The 26663-nt window shown below is 33.7% G+C and overlaps 1 protein-coding gene and 1 long non-coding RNA gene across 11 annotated transcripts in view; one reads left to right on the forward strand and one right to left on the reverse strand.

Annotated features, from left to right (window-relative positions):
• LOC109542153 (eukaryotic translation initiation factor 4E transporter) overlaps positions 1-20734 on the forward strand; it is a 26519-nt gene extending 5785 nt beyond the window's left edge. For 2 of the 10 annotated variants that reach the window (XM_019911247.2, XM_019911249.2), the window contains exons 2-21: positions 6510-6669; positions 6806-6905; positions 6964-7114; positions 7361-7667; positions 8500-8673; positions 8798-8984; positions 9127-9261; positions 9639-9888; positions 9946-10085; positions 10196-10270; positions 10459-10630; positions 10686-10817; positions 10936-11175; positions 11737-11790; positions 11874-12119; positions 15313-15438; positions 15735-15902; positions 15974-16270; positions 17930-18147; positions 20476-20734. In XM_019911247.2, the coding sequence (XP_019766806.2) occupies positions 6510-6669; positions 6806-6905; positions 6964-7114; positions 7361-7667; positions 8500-8673; positions 8798-8984; positions 9127-9261; positions 9639-9888; positions 9946-10085; positions 10196-10270; positions 10459-10630; positions 10686-10817; positions 10936-11175; positions 11737-11790; positions 11874-12119; positions 15313-15438; positions 15735-15902; positions 15974-16270; positions 17930-18105 (3290 nt within the window). In that variant the 3' untranslated portion in view covers positions 18106-18147; positions 20476-20734. Of the gene's footprint in view, positions 1-5468; positions 5961-6509; positions 6670-6805; positions 6906-6963; positions 7115-7360; positions 7668-8499; positions 8674-8797; positions 8985-9126; positions 9262-9638; positions 9889-9945; positions 10086-10195; positions 10271-10458; positions 10631-10685; positions 10818-10935; positions 11176-11736; positions 11791-11873; positions 12120-15312; positions 15439-15734; positions 15903-15973; positions 16271-17929; positions 18148-20475 lie in introns of those variants that run through there. The other 8 variants (XR_007281441.1, XM_019911244.2, XM_048666177.1 and 5 more) reach the window with 8 other exon arrangements.
• Positions 20735-21757: 1023 nt separating this feature from the next.
• Positions 21758-26657, reverse strand: LOC125504328. Its single transcript, XR_007281442.1, has 2 exons — positions 26579-26657; positions 21758-22608 (listed from the first exon to the last, which is right to left on the reverse strand). It is a non-coding gene; the product is annotated as an uncharacterized LOC125504328 (long non-coding RNA).
• Positions 26658-26663: the final 6 nt, after the last annotated feature.

Raw genomic sequence — 26663 nt, forward strand, 5'->3', positions numbered from 1 at the left:
GATAAGAAATTTAAGTCAAAAAGCTACTCTGTGAAACTCTCGCTTATTATTCTTAAATATAAACTTTATGAAATCCGCAACATAAGTCAACAAGATTAATTTTAGAATCCTGTAATTTACATCCAAACGTCTAATATTCTAAAGAGTGAAGAGAATATTCTGGAGCCAACCAGATTCAAATTAAACGCCCACTAATTATGGCGCTTCAAGGGTTTAATTCATTTGCGTTTTTATTCAAGGACTGTAAAACCCAAAACTATTAAAGGAAGTATTATCGCCTTGATACTGGCCGATTAATGTCATTAGATTTTCTATCATATTAGTATGTTTCAATAAATATTGATACAAGCCACTCTAACAAAAGTTCGATAAGGAAAACCGAACAATAAGAATTATCACACGTTTAGACCAAAGATTCCAGAAATATTATCTTTTTTAACCAAGACACTGAAATAGAAATTGTAAATGTTGCAAGTCTTAAAAACAATGATCAGATATCCAGTCTCATGAGTATCAGATCAGAAACACTTAAAGAGCTATCTGGCTATTTAACATTTTTTCCCATTATTAAGATGATTGTTAATCTAGACACCTTCCCAGTACTATTAAAACAGAGGATCATAAAATGTGCATGTCTATGAAGAAAAAAAAAACACTTAACAGAAAATTATTCGTCTCTACCTGAAAGTACCCTGCCAAGGACAATTTTAAATTCTTTTATTATTTTTTTATTTTTATAAAAAAATTATCTAAACAAAATTAAAGAAATCCTCTCAAAAATACAAGTTGTTTCATGCGGAAGGGCATTATTTAAACCACGCATTTTAGGCCCTAAAAGAACCCTAGTTTGCGATATAAACGATAGCCCAAAAATTCTTCAATACCGATTTACAGGGTGTTGAAATTTAATTTAAAAAATGAAAAATGCTAAATTTCTTCAAAACCCATGGAGATATTTTAACGAAATTTTCCAGGAATCAATAGCTAGGGACGATTTGCCAATGGCGTGATTACCTGTATGCTACCGAATATGTTTTAAAAAAATGGTACGCTTCTGTATTTTTTATTACTTCAATTAATTTTCAAATTCCCTGTTCTACCACAAATTAAAAATATTTCTTACATTTTTACTAAAGTAAGATTTGTGGTAAGTGGGGTCACATTTATAAAACCACATGAGAACCACCGATTAATTTCTCATCTCATAAATCTCTGTCAGAGCTCATCTCATAAAAAGAGTCGATAAGTGTGTGGAGAGCGAAGCTTTAGTTTTTCAATGCTTGTGAGTGTAATTCTGTATTTTTATTGATAGTAAAAGAGTCTACCTTTTGAAATATTTCATTATTTTAATCAACTTTAGCCACGAGTTATGAATGCGTTACAGACTACAAGAAGGCACGGGCCAGCAAATGATCAATTAATAATTTTTGTAAAACACTGGCATCTGGGTGTTTATCTACTCCAATAGAAACGGGTGTTCGCATGTAAATGTGCCCAATTAGGCCCACCTACAATAAATCTTACTTTATGATCCTAACCGTTTGTGGTAGCAAAAAAAAATGTAGTTTGTAATAAAACAAGGAGTTTGAAAAGTAGTTGAAATTAATAATAAAAAACACAGTGGCGTGCCATTTTTTTCTTATCAATTTCGGTAGTGTAAACGTACGCACACCACTCTCAAAATTTAACAAAATTATGTTATTGCGAAATATGCGTCTTCCCTAGCTATTGATCACTGGATAATTTAGTTAAAATATCTCGATGCGTTTTCAAGACATTTACCATTTTGCATTTGTAAATTAAATTTCAACACCCTGTAATTCCATAACGAAACATTTTTAAGACGTATAATATGTGATTGAAATAATGCCCCTTCCTCATGAAACAGTTTGCTTGTTGTAATTTTGGATAAACAAAATTGGTTAAAGGAGAACAAGAGGCAGCGCTGCCAATTAATTCAAAAGAACCATGCCTGAGGCTTTCTTAGACTTCAGTAACGCTATTGACATGGTTTACCAGAAAAACATTGGATTTAATCAATTACCTATAGGAAACAACTTAAATGAACAGGGTGGTGGTTTGTTTTTTGGGGTTAATTGCAGTGCTTCAGGTCATAGGACTCTTTTTTCTTTGGGGGATATTAATGGTGTGTTCACAGCATATACAGGGTGGCACAGGTTAAACATCGTTACATGACTGTAATAGATGAAAGGGCATACAAAGTCAACTCGTTAGTACACTTTGCTAGCACATGTGTCCTAGCAGCGTAGCATATACAATGAGTTTCACGAATTTCACAATACAAATGCAGCGAACTTAATAATAAAATAGTTCTTATAAGACAAAGGCTAAAATAAGAACAGGAGAAAGTTACGAAACATGTCGCTAGTTTTCTCTGCTAGTTGTGAATATCAAACTTAATTGTCTTAACTTAATAAAATAATTGTTTTTCAAATAAATAATGTTTTTACTTGACAACACTTCCAAAGTATAGAACCACGAAGTTATCACAAATTAATAATTATTTTATTAACATTGGTGATTTTCCATAAACTCGAAAAATTAAGAAATTAGTGAAACACTTTTTAAGTTATGAAGATTAAAAACTATCGTGTTGGCTCGAATGTATGAAACGCCCACCTAAAACACTTGTTCACTTCTGTATTTTGCCGTTTTCTTCCTTCGATTTTAAAACAGACCGTTGAATAGTAAACCAGGTAGATAAACCGGTTTGCAATTTAAAAAAAAATTCTTAGTAGTAATATTTGGTCGCATTTATTTACGGTTTCTACGCAATTTGAAACTATTAGGTTTCAAAGGTGTAAGTAAATAAGTATGTTTCTTTTAAGTTCCGCAATATAAAATTGTTATTGTCAGGACATGAGCCAATCGTCGGGCTTATAGTACCATTTCAGTTATACTTAGTCATATATGCATGATGATCTACAGTTCAAATACTTTATATGATAAACTCTTCAGTGCACATGAATCATTTCGGCATTGGAATATTCCCTGGAAATTGTCAATAATGTAAGCTTGCTGTAAGTGTTATCAATTAGAGAGAGGAGTAGCTTTCTTACATCCAATGAATACACATAATGTGCTTCTAAAATTTTATTCGGCAATAACTGACGTAATTGAGCCATCAAGTTAGTACTACCTCTACTTTTATGGCTGTTTGGCGTATGCTATACTTAGTATGGTAAACGAAGTATTTTTTCATATGTCACACATTTCCATGGGTCAATCTACGATTGTACACATTAATGTTATTAGAATAGATCGCAAAAAAAGCAAATAAACACAGTTATATTGATTAATGATGTGATTATAAATTCATTGTTCTAAGTGTCCAGCGTTTAATTTTTCATTGTTTTTATAAAATACCTTTATTTTTAATTTTGTTACTGTAGTACCGTTGAGTTTGGTTTACTTAAATTCTTCCTCATCTTCAATGAATAACCACAATTTTGGTAATAACGCTAATAGTGCAAATAATCCTAGCTATTTAGCTATAGGTGGTTAATATTGTGGCAAATGCGATTGTTCAGAGCATTTCTATTTAGTTCAAATCAGAAGGAAGGTCAGTTTTAGTCAAATTACTGCTCCACATTTCTGGTCTGAATATTCTTCAAGAGTACATTTTTTTAGTCACTTCTTGAAAGGTGAGAAATAATATCTAAAGTTTACTAATGCTGTGTCGTATTTGCAATAATTCATACTTTATTTTTATGTAAGTTTAATAGTATTTTCGTGAGAATCAACCGTTAAGATTTCGAAGCAGAACTTTATCCGGATTTGTTAAATGCACTGGACTGCTTAACGGTTATTTTTCTGGAACATGTTACAACGTTGCAGTATTACTTTGGTATTAAGTTTCAAAATGTGGTTCCAAAAGTAACATGTTACTTTTTAAATTTTTCTTTACAAATTCACAATTATGATGGTAGAAATAGTGATGATAAATAACGATCTAGTTTATTTAAAAAAAAATTCTTAGCATTGGTAAACTAAAAATAATATATTCTAAAAACAAAACATGGGTCATAAGTAACTACTTAAAGAACAAAAAAAACTGATAATAAAATCGAATGGTTTAAATAAAATATAGCGAAGCCTTGCGTGCGAAAATGTTTAAAAAGCTAATTTTCATTTAAAAATGAATTGATATTTAAAAATATTTTTTTTGCGTACGCTTTTTATTAAGTCTAGTGCTTCGCTCGTTTATGATAGCACCCGCTTTGGAAAATAATCTTTCTCATGGAACAGAAGTATTAATATACCTGTGTTTTTTTGTTCTGAAACAAGTTTGTCAAAATCTGGTAAAATTGAGTAATCTTCTTCTTGTCTATATTTTAACTGAACTTCCTCTGATTGATGGGGCACCACAGTTTCTGTAAAGGCATTTGAATTGCATCGGTCGTGTCGCATCGGTTCTGTGTTGGTGCGAACCACTCACTTTTTCGGATTTGGGACCGTTCCAAAAACAACCGGTCAAATTGGCAAAGCGTAAGGAACTGGATAGATGGCTCGATGGATGGTTGAATTGTCAAAGTGTAACTCCTGTTCAGGTTACACGTTTGGATTTTAGTGGTTACGTTAAATATCGGCCCTAGCTGGACAACGATACAAAACACAAATTGTTTCAATCGCAACAATAGAATATATTTTTTCTATGCATCTTATGTGATTTATTGAATATATATAAGTACAGGTTTTCAGGTAAAACTTTTCGGGAATCAACCAACAAAAGATGAACTTGTAGAAGGAAAAATCAAACATTAAAAATTATCGGAATAAAACGTTACTAGAAAAGCAGGTTAAGGAAGTGATATAGTTTAAATATAAAGGAGAATTGCACTCTGACACATATGGCAAATCTCTATTCTAATTCATCCTAATTTAATCAAAAATTCAGATCAGCTTAATCTTACATTACTTATATTTTATTACTCCCATTCTAAATCTGTAAAACACTATGATGCAACTCCTGCATAGGCTGATAAAGCATTGTTTTTAAACTATCTTTAGAGATCCTTGATAATATAATAATCTGACGTAATTTGCTAAAACAATTCCAAATGATTCCCTAACACCCATAAGCACCGCATTATTGTTCGTGGAGTCGCACGTTCCTTTATTAGCACTACAAACGATTATTTTGGTTATCCGAGTTTTTACTAAATTTTACCCTTTTGATTAAGCCCCTTTTATTGTGAATTGATTTGTAAAATATTTCCATATGTTATGATGACCCAGTATTACCTACACAATCTAGCCTTAATATTCATTGAATCTTTGTAATAAATTCACTTTCAGCGCATTTGAAAAATCACTTATATCTGGTATAACTTGACCGCACCTGGTATAGGTATGTAAAACATTTAAAACTTGTTTTCCTTTTTGGTTTTTATGTTTATACAAATACATTTTTGGTCAATACATATTGTGAACAAATATCTGATAAAATTCTCATTACCCACCAGCTCAGTGTAGTGCCACGCCGTACTTTTGTGTCTTCGCTTGACCAGCATTTACTCCTAAAAATTAATTTGGGGATTAAATCTACAATTTTCTGTTTTTTAAAGACTTGTAATCTTCTGACGTACCGCTGGCGGATTGTACCTTAACAAAGAGCTAGAATATCTGGCGTTTTACTAGGCGGTGAATTTGTGTTCGATTAATTTCGGGAAGTACTAATCGTGATTTTTGTTTTAAAACATTGTCTTCATATTAAAATCGGCGTTAAACTGGAATTTTAGCAAAACATATTTCGTGTCCTATCCTAATTTAGTAGTTGGGTTCCAAGATGGCGAAAACGCGACGCGGAAACCACTCGAAAGAGGTACTAACTTCTAACGATTATAATCAGCAGAAGGTCAAATCTGCTGATGAAGCGGTTCTTGAATTTGGCTGTGAAAAGCTCCAGGAAAGGGTTAGAACCAAGAAAGTGACTTGGAGTAAGTCCTTAACTAAGTGTGATGCAAATAATCAACAACTAATCGTCATAATTGTTTTTCTCTAAAATCATATTTGATGGATATTAGCTAGGAACGTTCAATGTCTGCCATGCTGTCTGCTGTTCAATTCACAATTTTATTTAATATTTCAATTGTCGTCACTAGTAAAGAGACTGTATTAATTGTAATTAATTTGAAATGTCACCAATTTAGTAAACTCCGCGAGCGGGGTTGAATGTATTGCTTTAAGTTTCATTTTTATCAGATTCCAATTAATCTAGAACCTTTATTGCAAATTCAACTATAAAAACATTTATCTAAAAGATACCGGTATTTACAAATCTACTTATCAATAGTCATTTTGATAAAATCATATTGTTGTAGTTCTTTGTTGCCATTATTTGTTAATTCCCTTAATATAATGCATATAATGAAATCAGAATTCCCAATATAATCTCTTCTTGTCTGCACCTTTTAGCAAATAGTTCTATTTCTATAACCCTATTTCTTTGATTTTGTGCTACCTGAGATTTACACAAAACTTTTTAGGTGATGAAAACATTCAAAATATGAGTGTTGGCGAAATCGACCGTGCTATTATTTGTGTTCAGGAGAGAGTGATGATTAAGTATTCGAAGGAAGATCTTTTGGAGATTGGCAAGAGTCCACTGTCCAAAGCAAAGCCGGACTTTTTGGATCCAAACGAAGTGTATGTCAATTTTACCGTTCTCTTGCTTTTCCGGTTAAATAGCGATTAATTGCCGAACTAAAAAAGTTGTTTTAGAATTCTTGAAATAGTATTTGAAATTCCATAGAAACCATTGAAGCAGGTAATATTTTTACAGCTGTGTTTCTATCCTTGATCCTGACAAATGGAATCTAGAAAGAAAGAAATCAGATACTCCGGACACTGGATCTAAAAGTAATGAAAATGGCGAAACAAGGGTATGTACAAATATTGCAGTGCTATGTATTTTTCTTTGAACTCTTGCATATTTCACAGAGACGTTCGGGAGATCCACGAGAACGCATTCGTAAAGAAAATGATGGGATTGTGCTTAGTCCACAGAGAAGGAGCTTCAACTCTGGTTGCTTTGTTCCTGCCAATAAAGAACCTTTGGGTGGGAAAACCGAGCCACCATCTCATCTTATAGGTGCGTTCATAGTCTGTAATTCTGATGTTCAGGTGTTATTAACTCGCACGTTGAGTGTTGTATGTATTCTTATAAGTTGCTGCAAATTCAAATTTAATATTTATGATTAACCCAAATTTATTGATTGTGATATAACTTTAGCTCACTATTTTGTAAGCATATACCTTTTTTTCGTAAAAGTTAACCATTCAAGACTGAAATGCTGCACACACGGTCTAGGGCGTAATATGCAATGTTTCATTTAAGGTGTGCGAGATATACCTTCTACTACTAGGCGTATTGGTAGTGGTCGTATAATGAGAGATTGGCCTGAGAATGAAAAAGACTTGAGTGAACCGGATTTCAACTTTACAAGAGGCGCTTCACATTCCCGAAACAACGAACGGGAAGACAAGTTTGGCGATCGAGGAATGCGAGAAGAGAATAAGTTTGGAGAACGTAGATCTTTTGGAAGGGGAGAAATGGACAACAGCAAAGATAAGGAAGGTAGAAGAAATACTCGATACAGCGAGAGCAGACGTAGATATGCGGACAAAGAGGACGAGCCTGAATGGTAAGTTTATAGTTAAAAAAACATCCATTAGTCTTGTTATTTAATTCAAAATTCTACCTTGCCTTGTCGTTTATCGTTATAAGAAAACGTTTTCCAACCAATTATCCAGTTTTCTTAATTTGTTATTCTTAATATACATGGTTGCCCATAAATATATCGACAACTTTTAGGAGCGGAAAGGAACACAGTCATGTGTCTGACAAAGCGTTTTAAAAATATATATTTAAAATTTAATCTAATTTCGGTTTGTTGCTAACTAAACGGCATATTTTGATTCAATTGCAATTGAAGCAGTATTTACAAGGACTTCCGCACAAAGCAACTGGTTGGTTGCATAAAAAAATAATCCTAACTACTAACAATTAACTAAAGACAATTTTGTTCTACATGAGAGCATGTAATTGATGAAATTTGCTGAATAGTATATATAGTTCTATTGCTGATTTTTTGTAAAGATTGATGTATTATGTAACATTCTCTTCTAATGAAAGATTAATTACATTTTAAAGGCTTTCCGTAAAAAGAGTGTAAAATTGCAAAAACATACTAAACGTTATTTTCTTTATAGTTTAGACTAACCAGTTGTGTTGTGAGTGCAGCCTTATAAATATAGACTCAATTTTAAATAAACCAACAGATATTTTGGTTACATGCAACTGTTAACCTTTCATTAAAATTGACTAATGTGTTTTTACATGCGTATTAATAACAAAACATTATCTTAACCAAATTCAACACCATCGACTTAAAAATTGCTTGGTTTTGGGAGATATGTTTATTAAGCAAAAAATCTGTATATTTATGTGCCCTACCCGTGTACCTTTGATCTTAGGTTTTCTTCTGGGCCAATATCCCAAAATGATACAATCGAATTGAGAGGTTTCGATGAGTCTGAAAAACTTGGCAAAAAGAAACAACCTAGTCGCTTAAAGCGAGCTAAAGAATGGTCTAAGAAGAAAGAGTCTACTATTGTTGAGGACAAGGAGAAAATCGACCCCAAGGAAAGGTAACATTAATGAGTTACTGAAAAGTGGTTTTACTGTTATTTTCGTCGCAAAAAATTAAGTTGATTCAATTAAATTAAATAGTCAAATTAAATTCGATTGATTAAGTAAATATAATTTTTTAAGATCTACACCTAACCACATTGAGACTACATCAAAAGAACTGAAAGAGAACGGCGAAGAGCCGAAAAGGCAACCTACCTCGCAACCATCTCAAAAGCACGCTGATTCGAAGCAACAGTCATCTCAGGCTGACCATTCCTTTGACTTTGATGAATTTTTGAAGGGAGAAAACATTCCAGAATTATTGACGGTACGAACCCACCAATTAAAACAACATTTACTTGAGATTTATAAATGAACTACTAGATTTTACGCAAAATCATGGGTATTGAACTAAACAGATCTCTCGGTTTTCGTGGTTTTAAAACCATCTAAAATAATCGAAATTTTAGAATGGAGAAGTCAACGAAACAGACAAAACAACGTCAAGATTTTCCCGCTGGTTCAAAAAGGAAAGCCCTAACAAGGAACTGGGGGGAGAAGCTAGCAGAAAATCGTCTATTCAGGAAGACAATCATATCATCAAAGTAAGTCGTTAATTCCGGTTCCGCTGGGATATTATTAAGCAAATTTAGACGAGACAAACTTTCCATAGCGGTCCTATAATATTGAAAATAAATTGCTTTACTGCTGATTCTCCATTCTAAATTAAGAATCAATTTGTTTGATAGAGGTTATTAAATTTTCTAAAAAAATGAACACATTTAAGTTGGTGGTAAAAAGTATATAGCTCTCATTGTTATGAAAGTTTATTTTGTATCCATAAATTTATATCTGTCAATTGGAACTTTTTAATACAATTTTTTAGAGGTAATACTGTTTTTGTATCTACATTAAGAGTTCATGGGTGTATACATTTAATTGAAGAACAACTTATTATTTTATATTTAATTGAACATTGCAGGATCTTCTTAAAGATATTAACGAATCTAGTTCGATTCCAATGTCGGTTCGCACACCGATGGATTCCAATATCTATTTTACCCCCATTTCACCGGCTGGTAATTCTCTGGGAGCATTGGAAAACATGATCGGTGATAAGTCTCGATCGGCTGGTAATGTGGGACAATCCATCAATATTATGGACATATTGGCTAGAAGCAGGCAACAATCTCAACAGCCGGAAGGATGGAGCAACAAAAATCAAGCTCCATGTTAGTTTTATTACAAGTTATGGATTTCTTTTATAATTAGTTATGATTTTCTTTCAGCTATGGGTAGCGGGAAAATCCTAAGCTTGGACGAACTTGAATCCAAGATAAGACCAAATTCTGAACATTCCGTAAATGTACAACAAAAGCAGCCCCCACAGAAGCCCGATGAAGAAATGACTGCCAATTTTAAAAGATTGGTATGTATTTTTATTTCTTTGTGTTAATTTATACACGTATTGAAATTCGATTTAATCACATTTTTAGTAACGCTTACATTATTACTAATCAATTGTGTTTATATTCCAAGCTGCAACAGGCCGGTGCTCACCCCGGATCACAAAATGGACCTATGAATAAACCCCCTCCTATGAGTCTTCTTGAGGTACATTTTATGTTTTGCAGTTTGCTTTTTGTAATTGTTAAACGCAGTTTAACAAGCTTGAGGTACTTAGTATGGGGGGTTTATTTCAGAGCATGCGGATATCATTAACGTTTACAGGTGTTGCGTACTTACAAGAATGTGATTAAACGCTTCACCTGATCAAAATCATGTCCTTTCTGTTCTTTCAGATGCTAAGTCATTCGCAGCAACAAGATGAAGCTCGTATGGCTGCGGCTCAAGCAGCAGCTGCAAATCATCACCTTTTAAGCGCGTTCCACTCTCACCAGCCTCAAGTTCATAATGACTTGGCATTAAAATTGCAACAAGCACAACTGCAACAGAAGCAAATGGAAATGCTTGGTAAACGGCTAATTGTTAATCTTAGATTGTCTAATCATTGAGTATCGTTTTCTAGTATCAGGAAAGCTGATGTCAGCAGGAACTGCTCCTACAGCTGCTCATATGCGCGCCAGTCCTCTGTTGGAAATAAGTGCTCAACAAAGCAGGGAATTGCTTAGCAGACCAGAAGCACAGGCTATCTTGCAAGGTAATAATAATTTGAAACATTTTCTTTTAAGCAAACTTGTGTTCATAGCACTATACGGATAATCATGAGATAAGTACAGTCTGCAACACATATTAGAGTTGTATACGTTTCTTAATAGGCCTGAAACGCGGGGAAATTACCATTCAACATCTATATCAGCAAATTGCTAATCCCGCTCTCCAACCAAGACATCGCGATATGCTAGTTACTATTTTGACACTACACGGTAACTCGGCCAGTTATGGACCGAGTCCACGTGTTTTAAGTCCGGCTCCGGTACCTCATCATTTGTATGCTCCTCAACAACCCGGACAAATGCAGCAGCAACAGTTGAGAGTGTCTCCATTACAGCCGAATGGTGAGTCGGCGTGCGCCTTGCTTAGTGCTAGCCGACTTTTGCTTTTCATGCTTTCTGTTCGCTCCTTTTGCTTTTTTTGTTTGCATTTTGTACATTCTTTAGCGTTTTTATTTAGAATGGATCTGACATGGTTTTTGTACTTGGAGAGTAGAGTGATTGAATCATTGTATTTCATATCATTATGTAGGTATAAATGAGTTTGTTTGTAAGATAAGGCTCGAATGAATATTCCATTTCATTGCCTACTTCTATCGAGAGTTTTGGAGGTGATCCCTAGGTCACTGATTTGGTAGCTGGCACTTTTATTTCACCCAAAATATTCCGCAGCTAATATTGTTTCTTATCAGTTGAAATAGCAAAAAACTTAAAAAAAATAGAGATCGCACTTAACTACGAACTCACTTCATAATCCCATTTTAAGTCCCACACCATTTGCTAAAAAGCTAGCACAACTCCATTGTGATGTTTTGATTTCATTTTGTCCCATGGGCTTATCTGTATGTAATTAGACGATTTTTTTGAATAACAAATCCAAAACTTCGAACATTTTCTTCCATGCAGCTTACTGTGTTTCCCCTATAATGGCCACTAGTCCTAACCATCTGGCTGTCCCTGGTGAGTCAATTGTTCATCATTAATGATAATATTTGTAACTGCGAAAGTAGATTTTACAACTGTTTAATATAAAACATTGTTAGCTATTCATCAACGCATTCCATCGCCTCGAGAACTTCAACTGCACACTCAGAACATCTTGCACAGGGCATTGATTAAAAAGAAGTTGGAAGAGCAGACCGAAAATTTCCGCAAGAAACAAGAGTTACAACGTGGCGCTAGCCCAAATTCCAGAAACATTCAAAGTGGAAAAGGAGTTTCCTCACCCACTCCACTAGCCTTTACGCCTACTTCAGTTTTGAGAAAGATGACTGCTGATAAGGATGAAGGTAAACTATTTTTGTCGTTTATTTTTGGAAGGAAACAATTTAAAACAATCGAATTTTTTTACAAACAACATTTTGTAATCAATTGGCACTGAATCTTATTAATGCTTTAAAATGACGTAACTCGGGAGAGAGAACATATTATTCAAAATACTGCGTTTAAAAGTGGGATAATGTTTCTTCGTTTATATTAGGTTTTTATATTTTTACTGTTTTTCTTTAGGTGCATCTTGCAGTTTGGTTTTTACTTTTTTCGATAGCTTTGCATTGCTGTAGATCTGGTGTGTGACACACGGTGATACACGGTGAGTCGCGGTCAATGGCGTATTAGACGTTAAAGGAGGTCGCGATGCACGATCTTTAAGAAAATTTGTACAACGAAAATATTTTTAACAAAACAACGTTGCCTCCTATATTGAAAAGTACCTACAACTTCGAGATTTTAAATGAGACACTGTTTATTATTGCACATTTTGATTGATCTGATTAATTATGTTTAACACTTACAATATAATTAACAATAATTACATTCGTATTTTTTGGAAAAAATTGTCCTAAGAATATTCCAATATGGACATCTGGAAATTTCAAATTTTGGCTCTTTAGGAAAGCTCTATGATTTAGCCACACAACAGTTTGTTTTGCTAGATATCGAAATCGCGTAAATCCAAGATTTTTTGGCGTTATATTTTACTAAAAAATAAAACTATTATTTGATGTTTTGAAAACCGGTTGAGATCCATAGAGCCAATTCAAATGTGCAATAATATACAGGATGCCTCATTTAAAATGTAGAAGTTGTAAATATTTTACGCCCATAGAGCACATCCAATTACATTATTGTTCCGACAACTTTTCTGAAGGAATGTGCATCGAGTTTTACGTAATCATCTAATACGCCATCGACCGTAAATCACCATGTATATTTATAATTAGCAAATATTGTAAAGGGGTTGTATATTTTCGGTTCTGCTTTGGTTGATTGAAGCCACTAAGAGATCTCTGCTGTTATAACTTTTCAGGATTCACAGCTTGTATGCAAAGGTTACTTAACAATTGATATATGTTTTCTAAAAATAGTACCCCCATTATATTGCATTTCAGGAGAAGTTCCTAAAGTTGGAATTTTTTATTTCTTTAGTGGTAGATAAATCGGATGTGAATACAATTTGCACATGAGCATGTATGTAGAGCGGAATTGCAGTGGTAGAAATTGATATGACCGGTTAGGCTATAACTCTAATGAATTGGGTTAAATACAAAAGTAGGTAGGCAATTCTAAAATCGAAGTTACGGCGCCAAGACAATTGTTTTATTAAAAAGGTATTACTTTGTTGTGTATTGATCTTCAGTGTTAAATTTTGTGTAGATTTTAAATCATAATTTTTCGTCCAATCTAACGTTCAACTGTTTGCAGGAAAATACAACTGAAAACATTAAATTTTGACCTAATAAAACAATTTAGCACCATAAGCAACTAATGAAAGCTTTAAAATAGCATAAATTATTAAACTATATTTGCTTCCATATTTATACAATAAAGCACGAGAAGCAAGTAAAAAACCTGAATATTAACTGCAGTTACTGTTATCAAAATTTCACAGTTTTCAAAGCAGCGACGTTAAAATTAGTATAAATTGATTTTTAAGCCTCTATCCCATGCATGCGTTTTTACGATGGTACGAAAGTGTTTCTATTGGTCAGAGATTTCAGATATTCGTACGATCCCGATTTCTAGCTSTCTCATGTATACGATAACCATGCTTGCCTGATTCACAATTTTATCGTTACCATACCGAAGTAAGAAAACCGCGAGTTCGGTTMTACGGCTGAAAATTAAGTAGCAATAAAACCTWTSAAAGTTTTTTTAGTGAAGTTGTCAGGTCGTATATGTAATTAAACCAAAATATGAATTTACGTTCTAATGAATAAATTTAAAGATTAAGAGATATGTGTTTTGAATATTCTACTAGAAAGCAGAATGATAGGGCAACATTGCTTTATAGTGGAGGTATATATTTAATTATACTCGTATTAACAAAACTGTGCAACGCTTAACTTTAATTCAAATATTAAAACGTAGACACAGTCCACCATGTCTCGACTTTTTACGATCTTCGGAGGAATTTAAGTGCGTTTTGAATAATATTATGAAATTAATGTTAAAAAGTTTATTTTTACTTTGTTTTTGTCAAAGTTCCGGCGGTCATAACTAAATAAAGTTTTTGTTTTCGTCCTAAAAAAGTTGATTGCTTCAATAGATCTCCAAGCAAATGGTAGTAAAATTGAGGTGGAATATATATTTTGACAGTACCTACAATATCAGTGAAAAATCTCCTGATAGACGGTGTAACGGCAAGACTGCGGTTGTGATCAGATACCACTCAGGGATCGGTCCAAATCAATTAAAAAACACTTATATTATGAACTATTCGTTTATTTTATGTTATTAAATATGGTCTGGAACCCAAAATCTTCGTGTATTTGTACTTTCACTGTTTTGTCTATTCTATAATGAGAACAGAAGCACTTTGTTATTCCCATTTTGTGAAAGTTTAGTTTTAATTATTAAAACTTACAATAAATTCAACATAAAATCTAATAGTAAAAATGATGATGAGATTAAACATTTTGCAAACTACATGCATGGGACATTAAACTGTAATAAATTTATGACGTGGTCAGGTGGAGAAGATATACAATTGACCATAATTTTTTATTTTGGATTTTAAAGTTGAATTCTCCACACCGCGTATGTTTCATACTAAGATCATTAAATTAATTTATAACCAATCGTTGCAGCATTTCCCGGATATAATCTTAAACGATGGCGTCACAAAGTTGTTATTCTTCAGATAGATAACGTCATTAATTTCTAAATCGACAAACCTAAACTTGTAAATGTAGGTCTTTGAAAAATTGTGGAAATTTCGTAAAAGTGATAATTTTGTTAATGTATAATATTGAATGAAAACCATTGCCGATGGAGGAGTTTAACAATATTGTAAATCGCGTATATCGGCATTCCCAGCTACTTAGCAGCAGATAGGTAGTCTTCGAGTATATTACAAGAGAAGGAAGTATATTACTTGTGCAACAAGAAATCACTAGATTAAAGGAGTTGACTAGAAACCACTTTGCTAAAGTAGCTTATTGGATACTTGTTCCAGTATTATAACTAAGTTTATTGTATTAGGAAAAGAGAATAAAGCTGTTACCGACAACGTGAAACCGCAGGGTCGTGCGGTTACTGGCATGCGCCAGCAACCACAAGTTACTGTCAATAATCAGCAATGGAATCAGGCGTTTCCGATGAAGCAAGGTAAAGGTTTATTAAATATAGTGAGCAACTAAGACTATCTCAGCAAACCGTTTGAGAAACGGTTCGGCGTATTCTATTTTTGGCAGACCACAGCTTTACATTGCGTTGCATTATCTGTTTCGTTTTTTGTTATACGTTTGGGTACCCAGCTAATACAACCAAAGGCGAACGTAGCAAGAGTTTGTTCGGTTAATCACGACGATTGATGCATTTCAAAATTTTCCATTTTAGTCCTATCGAAATTTAGATAGAAAAACACCAATGCTTCCCTTAATAATGTTTCTGTCTTATTTCAGCTGGTCGTCCGATAGTGAAAGCAAACAACTATCAGTCCCAGACACCTGATCAGTTTTTCGCTCAGCTGGCCGCACAGCAGCAACCTTTGCCCCAACAGCGCACTTATCAGGCTGTCTCAAATGCAGCTCATCGCAAGCCGATTATTGGACAACAATATTCAGTGCAAGGTTTGATATATTTGTTGTATATTTTATAGCCTCCACAGTTAAGCAGATGTTGTGTAAATATTCAATTGCAGGTTCTCAATACGGTCAATCTCAGCCTCAATATTCCCATCCCAATAATCCTCAAACCTTTCAACAGCCAACCGCTCAGCAGTTAAGAGCACAACATCAACACAGGCCCAGCAACCCGGTTACGCAGCAGCCCGCCAATGTGCAGGGCCAGCAAAATCAGACGTCCCAAAATCAGCCTAATTCCCAATCAGCAACATCTCAGAAGCAACACGGAAACCCACAACCAATAGGGTACCCTGCGGCTCAACAAGGGACTGCAGCCTGGCAACAGTTCCTAAATTCGACGGCTCAACCACAAAGTCAGTATTCCATTCAGTTAAAATAGGCTCTTCATAAAATTTCATTAATTACATTTGCACCATTTTATTCCCTTGGCAATACCTACGATTGAAACCTCAAACAAATAAGCAAACGTTAGTGTTTTTCACGTATAGTGAATAGTTGGTACACTTGATCGATTCGCCTAAATGTGAGGGTAAACGTTGCACACTAGCGCAATACTAAAATTATATAACATCACTAAAATTATGGCTGCAAAAAAGTTGCTGGAGATAAAATTGACGACTGTAAAACGCCCTTTACAAGCATTCTAAATTAGATAATGCATCAGAAACTTTGGATATTTTGAAAGAAAAGTGCTTTCAACATTTGCTTGTATATTGGTTTGTAATTAAGCGCGAATACTTGAAAATGCTGTTCTAATTTCGATCACACAAAAGTAGTTACTTTTCCTTTACTTTTCATTATTACAACTTGCGTGGTTTTTTTTTGTTTGGTGCGAATTGGCCCCTTCTGGATTCCCAATTTTTTAACTTTTTTTTATTGCTTCATTTGAAAGATATTTTTTAATTAATTTTCTTGTTTGAAAACCGCTCAACTCCTTTATTTCTATGCAGAGTTACAGGAAATTTCTTCATCTGTTGACACCCCTCCTAGATAGTTTATTTTAAAAATGGTGAAATGTCGTAGTACAAAACTTGTTTATTATTACTCAGATTGTCAAAAAAAGGAAGACATAAATATCACACTTTAACATAGTCACTTTTTTCTAATGGAACACCCTATCGATCTGTTTATAATAAAACTATGTCAAATACGGCATTTACGTTTTTCTTTTAACAACTTTTCAAAAGTCGAGTAATAATGAACAACTTTAGTATTTCCCACTTTTCAAAATCATTTGATATAAATGATCGAGAGTGTGTAAACTTATAAGAAAACACCCTGTATCATTGACATAATTACCGTCTATAAACTGATCACATTATGTATTAATTATTAGCACTTGAATTCCAAATATTTTAAGAAAATCTGGAATTTCGTATGTACTGCACTAAGTACTACGGTAAACTGATTTTAAGTGAGTTAAGAACACAGGGATTATGTCGACTATTAAAAAAGAAAATATTTGCTTAAATCAAATGATAACAAGGCTAATATTTTATTTTTAAATATATTTAATGCAGATAATTGTGGTAGTACACTTTAAATGCGAAATGTTCCCGTATGTACTTGTATTTTCTTATTTGAAAATTTCCAGTAATAAATGTCTTAAAAAAGTTTTGATAAGAAATTTTCCAGTTTTACCCTGTCTCACAAACAAATTATCAAATGAGAAATTAAAAAGCGCCATTAAAACAGGGTTTATAATACCACATCAATAACGGTTTCTTGGTATTTGCTTCTGTTTCCGAAATAATCTATTGAAACGAATAATTTTGGCTACCCTGTACATTCAAAAGTTTGGCATGAATTGTAAGATTATTATGAGAGAGATCTATACGTGTTCTGCAAAAAATCTGGTCCTGACAATCCTAAATGAACGATTTAGCAGTAAATAAACAAATAATTAGTCTGTTGACCTTATTTAAAAAAGAAGTGATTCACCAAATTTTCTTGTACACATACATTTTTGTCATAGTAGATGCACAAGAATCATAATTGTTTTAATATTTCAGACACCCGCCCATCGACTACTTCTACCGGTCTGTCTCCATCTACAACTGATCAGCTAACTCGTTGGTTCTCTCCCGATCTGCTGGAGCGTGCTCGTGGTGGTGAGCTGCCCAGTACTGCTAATTTAGCCCGTTTGGAGGAAATCGAGCGCCAGGCAGCACCCACAGTGCACAACTAAATTGAATCTTAACAGAAGTTGAAAGTTAACAGAAGAAAGCCGGTAAGTACTACCTGTGGTTTTCATACATGGTGGTTGTCTCTCTCCGTTTGGTTCTGTTGATTTTGACATTTCTTAGAGAATAGCGTTAATTTAAGAACCGCGTTTCGCGTTTAAGGGGTTTATTAGTTTAATTTCTGTTATTTGAGGTATCTTTCGTTTATGGTTCATCTTATAAAAAAATGTTAAAAGACATCAAAACCAAAGGAAAACACTTAAAATTAATGTTGTTGTTATACTGCGTTTATTGTGGCGTTATTAAATTGTTACATAACTGTTCCATGTTCTTGGGTGTTTGATAATTTATAAAATTTCTTGCAAATCACAAGTTAATTTCGAACAATTCGAATATGAAACGAAGATGATGTTTCAATAAAATGTTATCAAATGCAAAAAATAAACATTTATATGTACTATAGTTTCTTTGAATGTTTCAAATTATCGAGTGTAATCCACAAGGAATTAAAAAAATGTTGATATTTCGTGGGTTATCGTTTTATTTTGGACAGTGCATGCCAGATTGTGTGTGATGCGTTATAGTCGTTTGGATATTTTATAATAGGTCTAATAGATATTTTATAACTGAGAAACGAGGAGGAAAAACTGGAGATATCGAATATAATAGATTATTATAAACAGTTATGTGTTAGCAGTGGAGGTACCTTTCCGTTTTCACATATAAAGATGTGTTGAGAAGGGGCGATATTAAAAAGTTTTTGCTGGGTTGTTAATCTTTATCAATGTTATAATCGGAGTAAAAAGTGCAATTATTTTGAGGAATTTTTTTAACCACAACACAACATTTTACATCCGAAAATAAGTCTAATTTTCTTCTATATGCAGGATGTTTTCGGAGCTGTACATATTTACTATATACATGCAATGTTTTCATCAAATCACGCATACATTATTTTTTCTGAACGACATAAAATCAGAAAGAAATAATTTCTGTGTGACTTTACGAACAAGTGTATCTACTTTTTGTAGAAACATTATGTTATTCTACATTCAGTTTTAAGTATAAAAGTTTCCATAAACGTAAGTACGGAAAGACCTGGTTTTGGATGTACAGGGCATTAAAAGTTAATTCACGTTTGTAAATTTTCGAAAAAATGTTTAATACTTTAACCAATCTGGGTCGTCATTAAAGGACATGTTTTACAATAAACGTAAATTACATTTCTTTAAGAAGGGCGTGCGCACTGCCCATGTTTGTTGTTACATATACTTTTTTTAAACTTTTTTTAAACACGTAAATTTCCTCGATTTATGTGATGTAAGGTTTTGTTCTGTAAGTTTAGTTCTTGTCGATATTAAATTGTTTTTATTCCACGAAATGTCATTTTTATATGAGTTATTGAGGTACTTTTATTTGAGCAAAATAATCGAGAATTAAACAATCGAAAGATCGGGTCTTAAAAGTGCCGTTCAAAGTTCTTGCTTATTTAATTGTATCCATTGGCAGTACGCACGCCCACTTTAGCAGATTCTAATTAATTCTTATTGCAAAAGTCGTCTTTGGTGACGTAATAATCCGCAAAATTTGGTTAAAATGCCAATAATATCTTTAAAATATAGTTTTTACCTGAACTTTTATCGTCTTGAATATCACAAGCAAGTTTTTTTCCAGACCTGTGCTTATAAGAACTTTAACACATACAATTTAAAGTGGATTTATATTTTAAAATATGTACATCCTCGCCTTAAACGCCCAGTATAACAGATTGTGTGATGACAGGGTGGTGTTAAACTGTAATAAAAAAAATTCAAAATAATTAAAACTAATTTATTTTACTAATCTACTGGTATTTATTTAATTAATTAATTTAAAAAAAGTTGGGATACATATAGTAAATTTTCGCACAAGGTATGAGAAAATTTATCTTTTAACAATATTTTGTGCCTATTTACTATGTACCTTAACTATAACAATTTATTTTAAAAGCCATTGAAACGATTCCGCGTATCCGCCCGTTGTTGCATAGGGGAATCAAGATAAATTATGTAGTCAATATTATCTAAAAGTAAACGTCCATTTCTAAAGAAAAGGAAGTATTTGCAAGCATGCCCATTCATATGTGTCTTAATGTTCAACATTTCTTTATTAGCACTCAATGTATTTGCACCGTTCTATAGTTGCTTATTAATACGAACATGAGCTTCATCTAAAATGTAGCTAATTTATTACTTTTACTAATTCATAATACAGTGTCGTAACTACTAAAGGTAAGTATATTATTGCATGTGCTTATTGTGATTTATTTTAATTTTTTGCTTGGATACTTTCTTTTTATTCTGTTTTAGTGTCTGATTTAATTTCATTAATTTCAGGTATGTAGATTCAGTAAACCAACAACACACATGCGGGGTAATCGTCTCATCTCCAAAAAGAAATGCGGTAGGTAATTTTGTCAATTTTTCTATTAACTATATTCTAAAAAGTAATAAAACATGTTGAAATTTTCCATTCAACCAAACAGATGCTGCGAAACATTTTGTAAATATGCTGTGTGAAATTTATTTCAAATGTGATAGAATGTTAAATGTTGGCTGAGTGGAAATGTTTCTTTAGAAGAAAATAGTTTAAAAATGGTTACATTATACTCGTGAAGAAATAATTAAGAAGGGGCTGTAAGATTTTATCCCGAAAATTTTCATGTCCAAAATTGCCCAAACCAAAAATGCATTTTGTAACAATATTCATGTTAATAGTTTTTCATTTCCAATGGAACTGGATATAAAAGGGGGTTTTACCGGATATTTTAGGTTTATGTCTGCCCCTTTTTAATTATTTAAGAACTATATTAGATAGTAAATTCAATGTGCGGATGTAATCGAAATGTCCTTGTCCAATATTTTTACGGTTGGGATTTAACAAAACTAGAACTTGTTTAAGTTTAATGTGAGAAAGAACGGTTTTATTTTGTTTTTGATGTTTTAGAATTTTGCTTTCGTTTTGGTGTTAAAACTATATAAAATGTAGCCATATTTGAACTATTCTATGTATGTACAGCTGATTACAAAAATGAAGATAAGGCGTATCTGCCTAGTTTGGTATAGTAATTGACAGAAATGCCAGAGATCATTAACAGGGTACATAAGACGAAAAATGTGCTTTGAATTATATTAATTCAGTAATTATCAAATTTTCTTGTTCATGTTTGTCTGCAGGCTACCATTAACTTTTATATTAAAATATTTTTATTCAGTATCTTTTACATATGCAACGATCTTTTAAGCTTGTGGTAGTCGTTAGTATTCAACTAATGCAGATCAATTTATGACTCATAGCCAATTGTATTATTTATTTAATAATGTAAGTATCCTGTTGATGATTTTCTATTGTTTACTTAGGATGATTTTCTCATTTTGTAATGGAATTGCTCAAAAACAAATTTATAAATTGATGCAACTGGAAAGATGGGCATTACCGTTTTTATGTCATTACAAATTGAGAATCAAACATTATCTTTAAGAAACAAAAATTGAACTGATTTTTTTGCAACTTTTGTTCCTTTTGAGTCACTCAACCACATACAGTTATAAGATCTGCAAAATTCGTTATGTAAAACGTGTTTTGCAACATTCCTGTTAGTAAGAGAATGAATGGTCGGAAATATGGTAATAACCATCATTTCACTCTATTTAAATTTTCGGGTGTTATTAATATACCAACATTTTAGCAATTAATGTATTGCTTCGAGAGTATTTCTCACTCATTCAATTCTTACTTTAACAAATTATTTTTCCATCCTCAAATAAACAAAGTCAGTGAGTCCGATTACTGTATTAATTAAATTGTATTATTTTGTCTATGGTGGGAAACGTTTGTGAAAACTTTGACTCAAATGTGACTCCCTTTGAGATTTTATCTCAAATTTGAGGAATAATCAGTATTGCTGCCGTTATGCATCGGAGTTGCATTGATGTCAAGTTTGCGTGTAAAAAGATTATGAAATTATTTTGTAAATAAGTGAGATTATCATGATACTTATTAAAATTTTGTTTGAAATTAAATAAAGAACAGAAAAATAAACGATTCTTATTCGGCAATTCAAACATTTTTGCCTACATCAATAGTTGAAAATGGGATGTATTTACAGACAATGAAAGAGAGATAAAGGCTATATTGGGAACTTAATTTCCTTCCCATTTCAGAAGCGAATACAGTGGTTCTGGGTCAATACCTTTCCAATTATATGAATGCCCTAAGTGCTCCAGTAGCATGACCTCCGAGATCACCACCCCTACCTCTATGTAACTTCTGATTGTGGAGTTGCGTAAAATCTTTAGTTTTCAACTTCACAAAAAGAAAAGAATTGGTTACGTTATGAATATATATTTAGTTCTCTCTGGTTCTTCATGTTCTAAACTGCAATTTTCCTACTCTTATTTCTATTTTACGAATCTACGGCATCCATATGGATCCATAGCAACATCGGCAATTCGCGCAGTAAATTGCATCTGAAAAATATAAAACATCGCTGAACTTTTGGTTGGTCTTAAATAGCTATACTTCGAATTTATATTCTAATATTGAAGATTAATTTCATCTATAAATAATACATTTTTGGTATTTACCGTACTAGAAGTAAATTGTACTTAAGTGCAATGTTACTCTTTAGAACAGTATAAATGTTTTGTTCTAAACTTGGGGACGTTTTGGTAACATTTGCTTTTTTGCAATTTTCTTACTACGGAATCTGATATTTTTATAGTTTATATTACTCATTATGGCTTGCATAAAATTACGCTTATCTGAGTATGCCCAGAACCTCTTTAAACATTATTTTGAATTTATTTCTCGAACTCATTTTAATTAACTGACTTTAACTAACATTAAGTTAGGCGGTAACCACGCATTTGCGATCAGGTATTTGTGACAGACATATCATTCTAAGGTGTCTTTGATATAAACGTTACATTTGCTAGTGAGTAGTAGTTTTAAGTTATCGGCTTATTTGACACGATGTCTAAAACGTATCAAGTTTATCGTTCTTGTGAAGCTTCTCATCTTCATAATTATAGATGTGATTTGTATTATCAGCACATTAATTATTTCGGGAAAGTGAAAGTTGTGCCTCAACTGAACTGCTGAAGTCATGTTTGAAGTCGCACTGCGTATCAAGGAATATTTGAAGTCAGGCTTCTATAAAAAAAGTATATTTTGACCTTTGCTTTAATGACACAGTGCCATTAGAATTAAACAGCAATACTGACGTCAGGTTATAAAACTGAAGAAGTTTGATATGGATTGGCATGTATGTGTTATTATGGGATAAATTATGGATTTATATCTCCTGTAATGAGTGTAGGTACGTATGGAAATACAGGTATTTATATAAATGAGAAGGAGCGTTCCTTGTGATTGGATTTATATAAATGGTTTGAGAATTCAATTAAAATACTTATTTTTGAGACATTATTGTGTTGAATAACTGATTAGGGTGTCGAATTTAGAGTTCTACCAGTAAAACCATCCATTTTTTTTCAAGTTTTTTTAAGATGTATCCGTGATGTTAAAGAGAAAAACGTCCGTTGCGGAGGCGAATGAAAAACATAAATTTTTTTAGACAAAAATTTTTGAGACGAAATACCCAACGAAGAAAAAATACCCCAAGAAGTTTGTAAAAAAAACATTAATTCCAAATAACTGGTTTAATTTATTGTTAAAATCTCGGGTTTCTTTATATTGTTTTTTGTATTTGGCAAACTATAATTAGGAAAAAATTGGTATTTGGACAGTGAGCCGATGTCATTCGGAGCAAGCAAACTAACATATTTTCAAGATGGCCACGCTTCGGGTTATACCGTAAATAGGTATCAACTTGTTTATTTTAAATGAAACACCCCATACAGGGTGGTTCAAAATTGGCGTCATTCCTGGAGGGGTTGCCTGAAAGTACAGGAAAAATAGTAAAAAATTAATGCGTATTAAAAACTGATATATTTGCAAAAAACTAGGTCAGAACGATGGCAACATTGTTTTTCAAGGGAATCTGCCTAATTATTATTACGTAAATACCCGTTTCTTCTTTATTATTACAAATGGTAGTAACTATGAGAACAAAGAAGAAAAAAGTACTTTGAGGTTAGGATAAGTTTGCCCAGGGATGGTCTGTGCACTTTCCCGTCAGTGCTGTTAAAGGTCAATATCGATCAACTAAAATACAATTAAATTGTTAAATCACAGGAGAAGTTCGAAGTTCTGTCCGTTTAACTCCAACTATGTTTGTGTCCCAATAACTTTATCGTGCATTTCTGGCAGCACTCTGGGCTCTCTGAGCATTATTGCCGCTTTGACTTTTCATCAAAAAATTGTAGAAGAGTACTTTTTTAATTTAAAAAATGTTCATGACTTGAAGCAAAAATCGTAATTTTTCTTTTCGAACGGTTGAGTATTCCAATAGGCTACCAATCAAAGATGGGACCATTTAAAAATAATACTTAACAACAAAGTTGAAATTCAATCTTCAACTGTTAATATCTTCTAGAAATTTTCTATATTTTTCTCGTACTCTCTAAGTGAGCCTCTATAGCCCCTTAAAAGGAATTACGACAATTTTGAATCACCTTATATATTAATGCATTTTTTGAATTTTACTCCAAACTCTAAATATATTTAATGTATAATATCCTAGACCTAAGTTTAACCGTTTGTGATATATTTGAAATTTTATGTAAAAAGTTTCAGTTGTACCCACTCGAATAATTATTCATTTGTCCTAGAAGGAAATATGTGCTACTTAATTTGAGTCGCATTTCTTGTTGAAAAGGACTTATTTAATGGAATTTCGACAACATTTTGATAACTATTTGTAACGAAGGTTACTAAGATTTTCTTTCTGTCTGGCTAATTTAATCCAGCACTAGGTGAATGGACGTTTTCAAGGGCCCCAGTAAAAGGATATGTATTTCTTATTAATGGTATTTCACAATTGTACTGATATCTCGTACGAAATTTCGAGAACGATCCCTACCAAAAAGGGCTTCCACTACCAGCCAAGTGGTAGGCAGTAGATAGAGCCGAAAAAAGGTATTAAGGGGACACACAGCCCAGTTTCGGGCACTTTTTTTCTTGTCCTACCGACCGACCGAACAAACCACACTTCTCTGTCCTACCGGCCGCACCGATTTTTATTTCCATCGGTATTCAGCTTCACCGATACCGATCAAGCATCAATCCGAGAAATTCTAAACTACCACGAGTTTGACCCGCAGTGAAGAAGGTACAGTAGCCATATTCGTAGACGATTCTCGACATTTCTTACGGTTTCCCGTATAAAAGGGCCATAGAGCGATTTGGTGTGCCTTGAGGTCATCCCTTTATTACGAAACCCGTGTAAGTTACAAGTTCTGGATCATCTTGAATCTGTCAGGCTTCCCCATCATTCAGCGATGTTTCGCACTGCCTGCAGTAATATAAAACATTGTGTTTGCGACCGATGGTGGTTATTCTGGCGTCGCGATTTGGCTATTTCGCCAGGCGTGGGCTCAGAATTTCCGGTGTGGACCGTATGCTGTCATTCTGGCCTCGCGCTTCCGGGAATTTCGCCGGGCTTGAGCTTAGAATGGCTGCCGGTTTGTAGATTTTGTTTGTCTCTGCATTTAAGCACCTCTTCACCGTGTTTTGTGACCGATGGTGGTTATTCTGGCCTCGCGCTTCCTGCCATTTCGCAAGGCCTGAGCTCAGAATGGCTATCGGTTTGCAGACCTCAGTTTCCGAATTTCAGCACCTTTCACCGTGTTTTGTGACTGATGGTGGTTATTCTGGCTTCCCGCTTCAGGCCATTTCGCCAGGCGTGGGCTCAGAATTTCCACCTGGCCCTCAAATCTCCGCTATCGACCGTTGGCTGTCATTCTGGCCTCGCGCTTCCGGCCATTTCGTCGGGCATGAGCTCAGAATGGCTGCCGGTTTGCAGATTTCGTTTGAATTTAAGCACCTTTTCTCCGTGTTTTGTGACCGATGGTAGTTATTCTGGACTCGCGCTTCCGGCGATTTCGCCAGGTATGCGACTCAGAATTTCCACCTGGCCATCTAATCCACGCTGTCGACCGTATGCTGTCATTCGGGTCCCGCGCTTCCGGGCATGAGCTCAAAATGGCTGCCGGTTTGCAGACCTCAATTGTTTCCGAATTTAAGCACCTTTTTCGACTTGTTTTCCTGCTGAAATTAAGATCTTAATGTTTGAGTCATGTAAGCCAATTAATGCAATGTTTCCAGTCCGTTCGACATTCCCATTCCGATAGAACGCAAATTAGAATGGCCACCCTAAAGAACCAATTTTCGCTTAAATTAACTGTCAGTGACCGTCTTTCACTGTCCAGCTATTACAGTCGTCCTATGGCATTAATTACTTACTCAATCAGTCGACACCATCAGCTAGACCGAGATTAAATAACCGTAAACAAAGTAAATGTGGGAAATTAATACCTTTCCTGCCGATCTCTGAGGTTTTGCTGGTGTCGTCAAATTTGTTCTGAGTATAAATTCCCCCAGTCCGTTCCAGTTTATGATT

This window comes from Dendroctonus ponderosae, unplaced genomic scaffold (assembly GCF_020466585.1).
Source record: "Dendroctonus ponderosae isolate FM_Combo_2020 unplaced genomic scaffold, Dpon_F_20191213v2 Dpon_F_20191213_4, whole genome shotgun sequence".
NCBI classification, from domain to species: domain Eukaryota; kingdom Metazoa; phylum Arthropoda; class Insecta; order Coleoptera; family Curculionidae; genus Dendroctonus; species Dendroctonus ponderosae.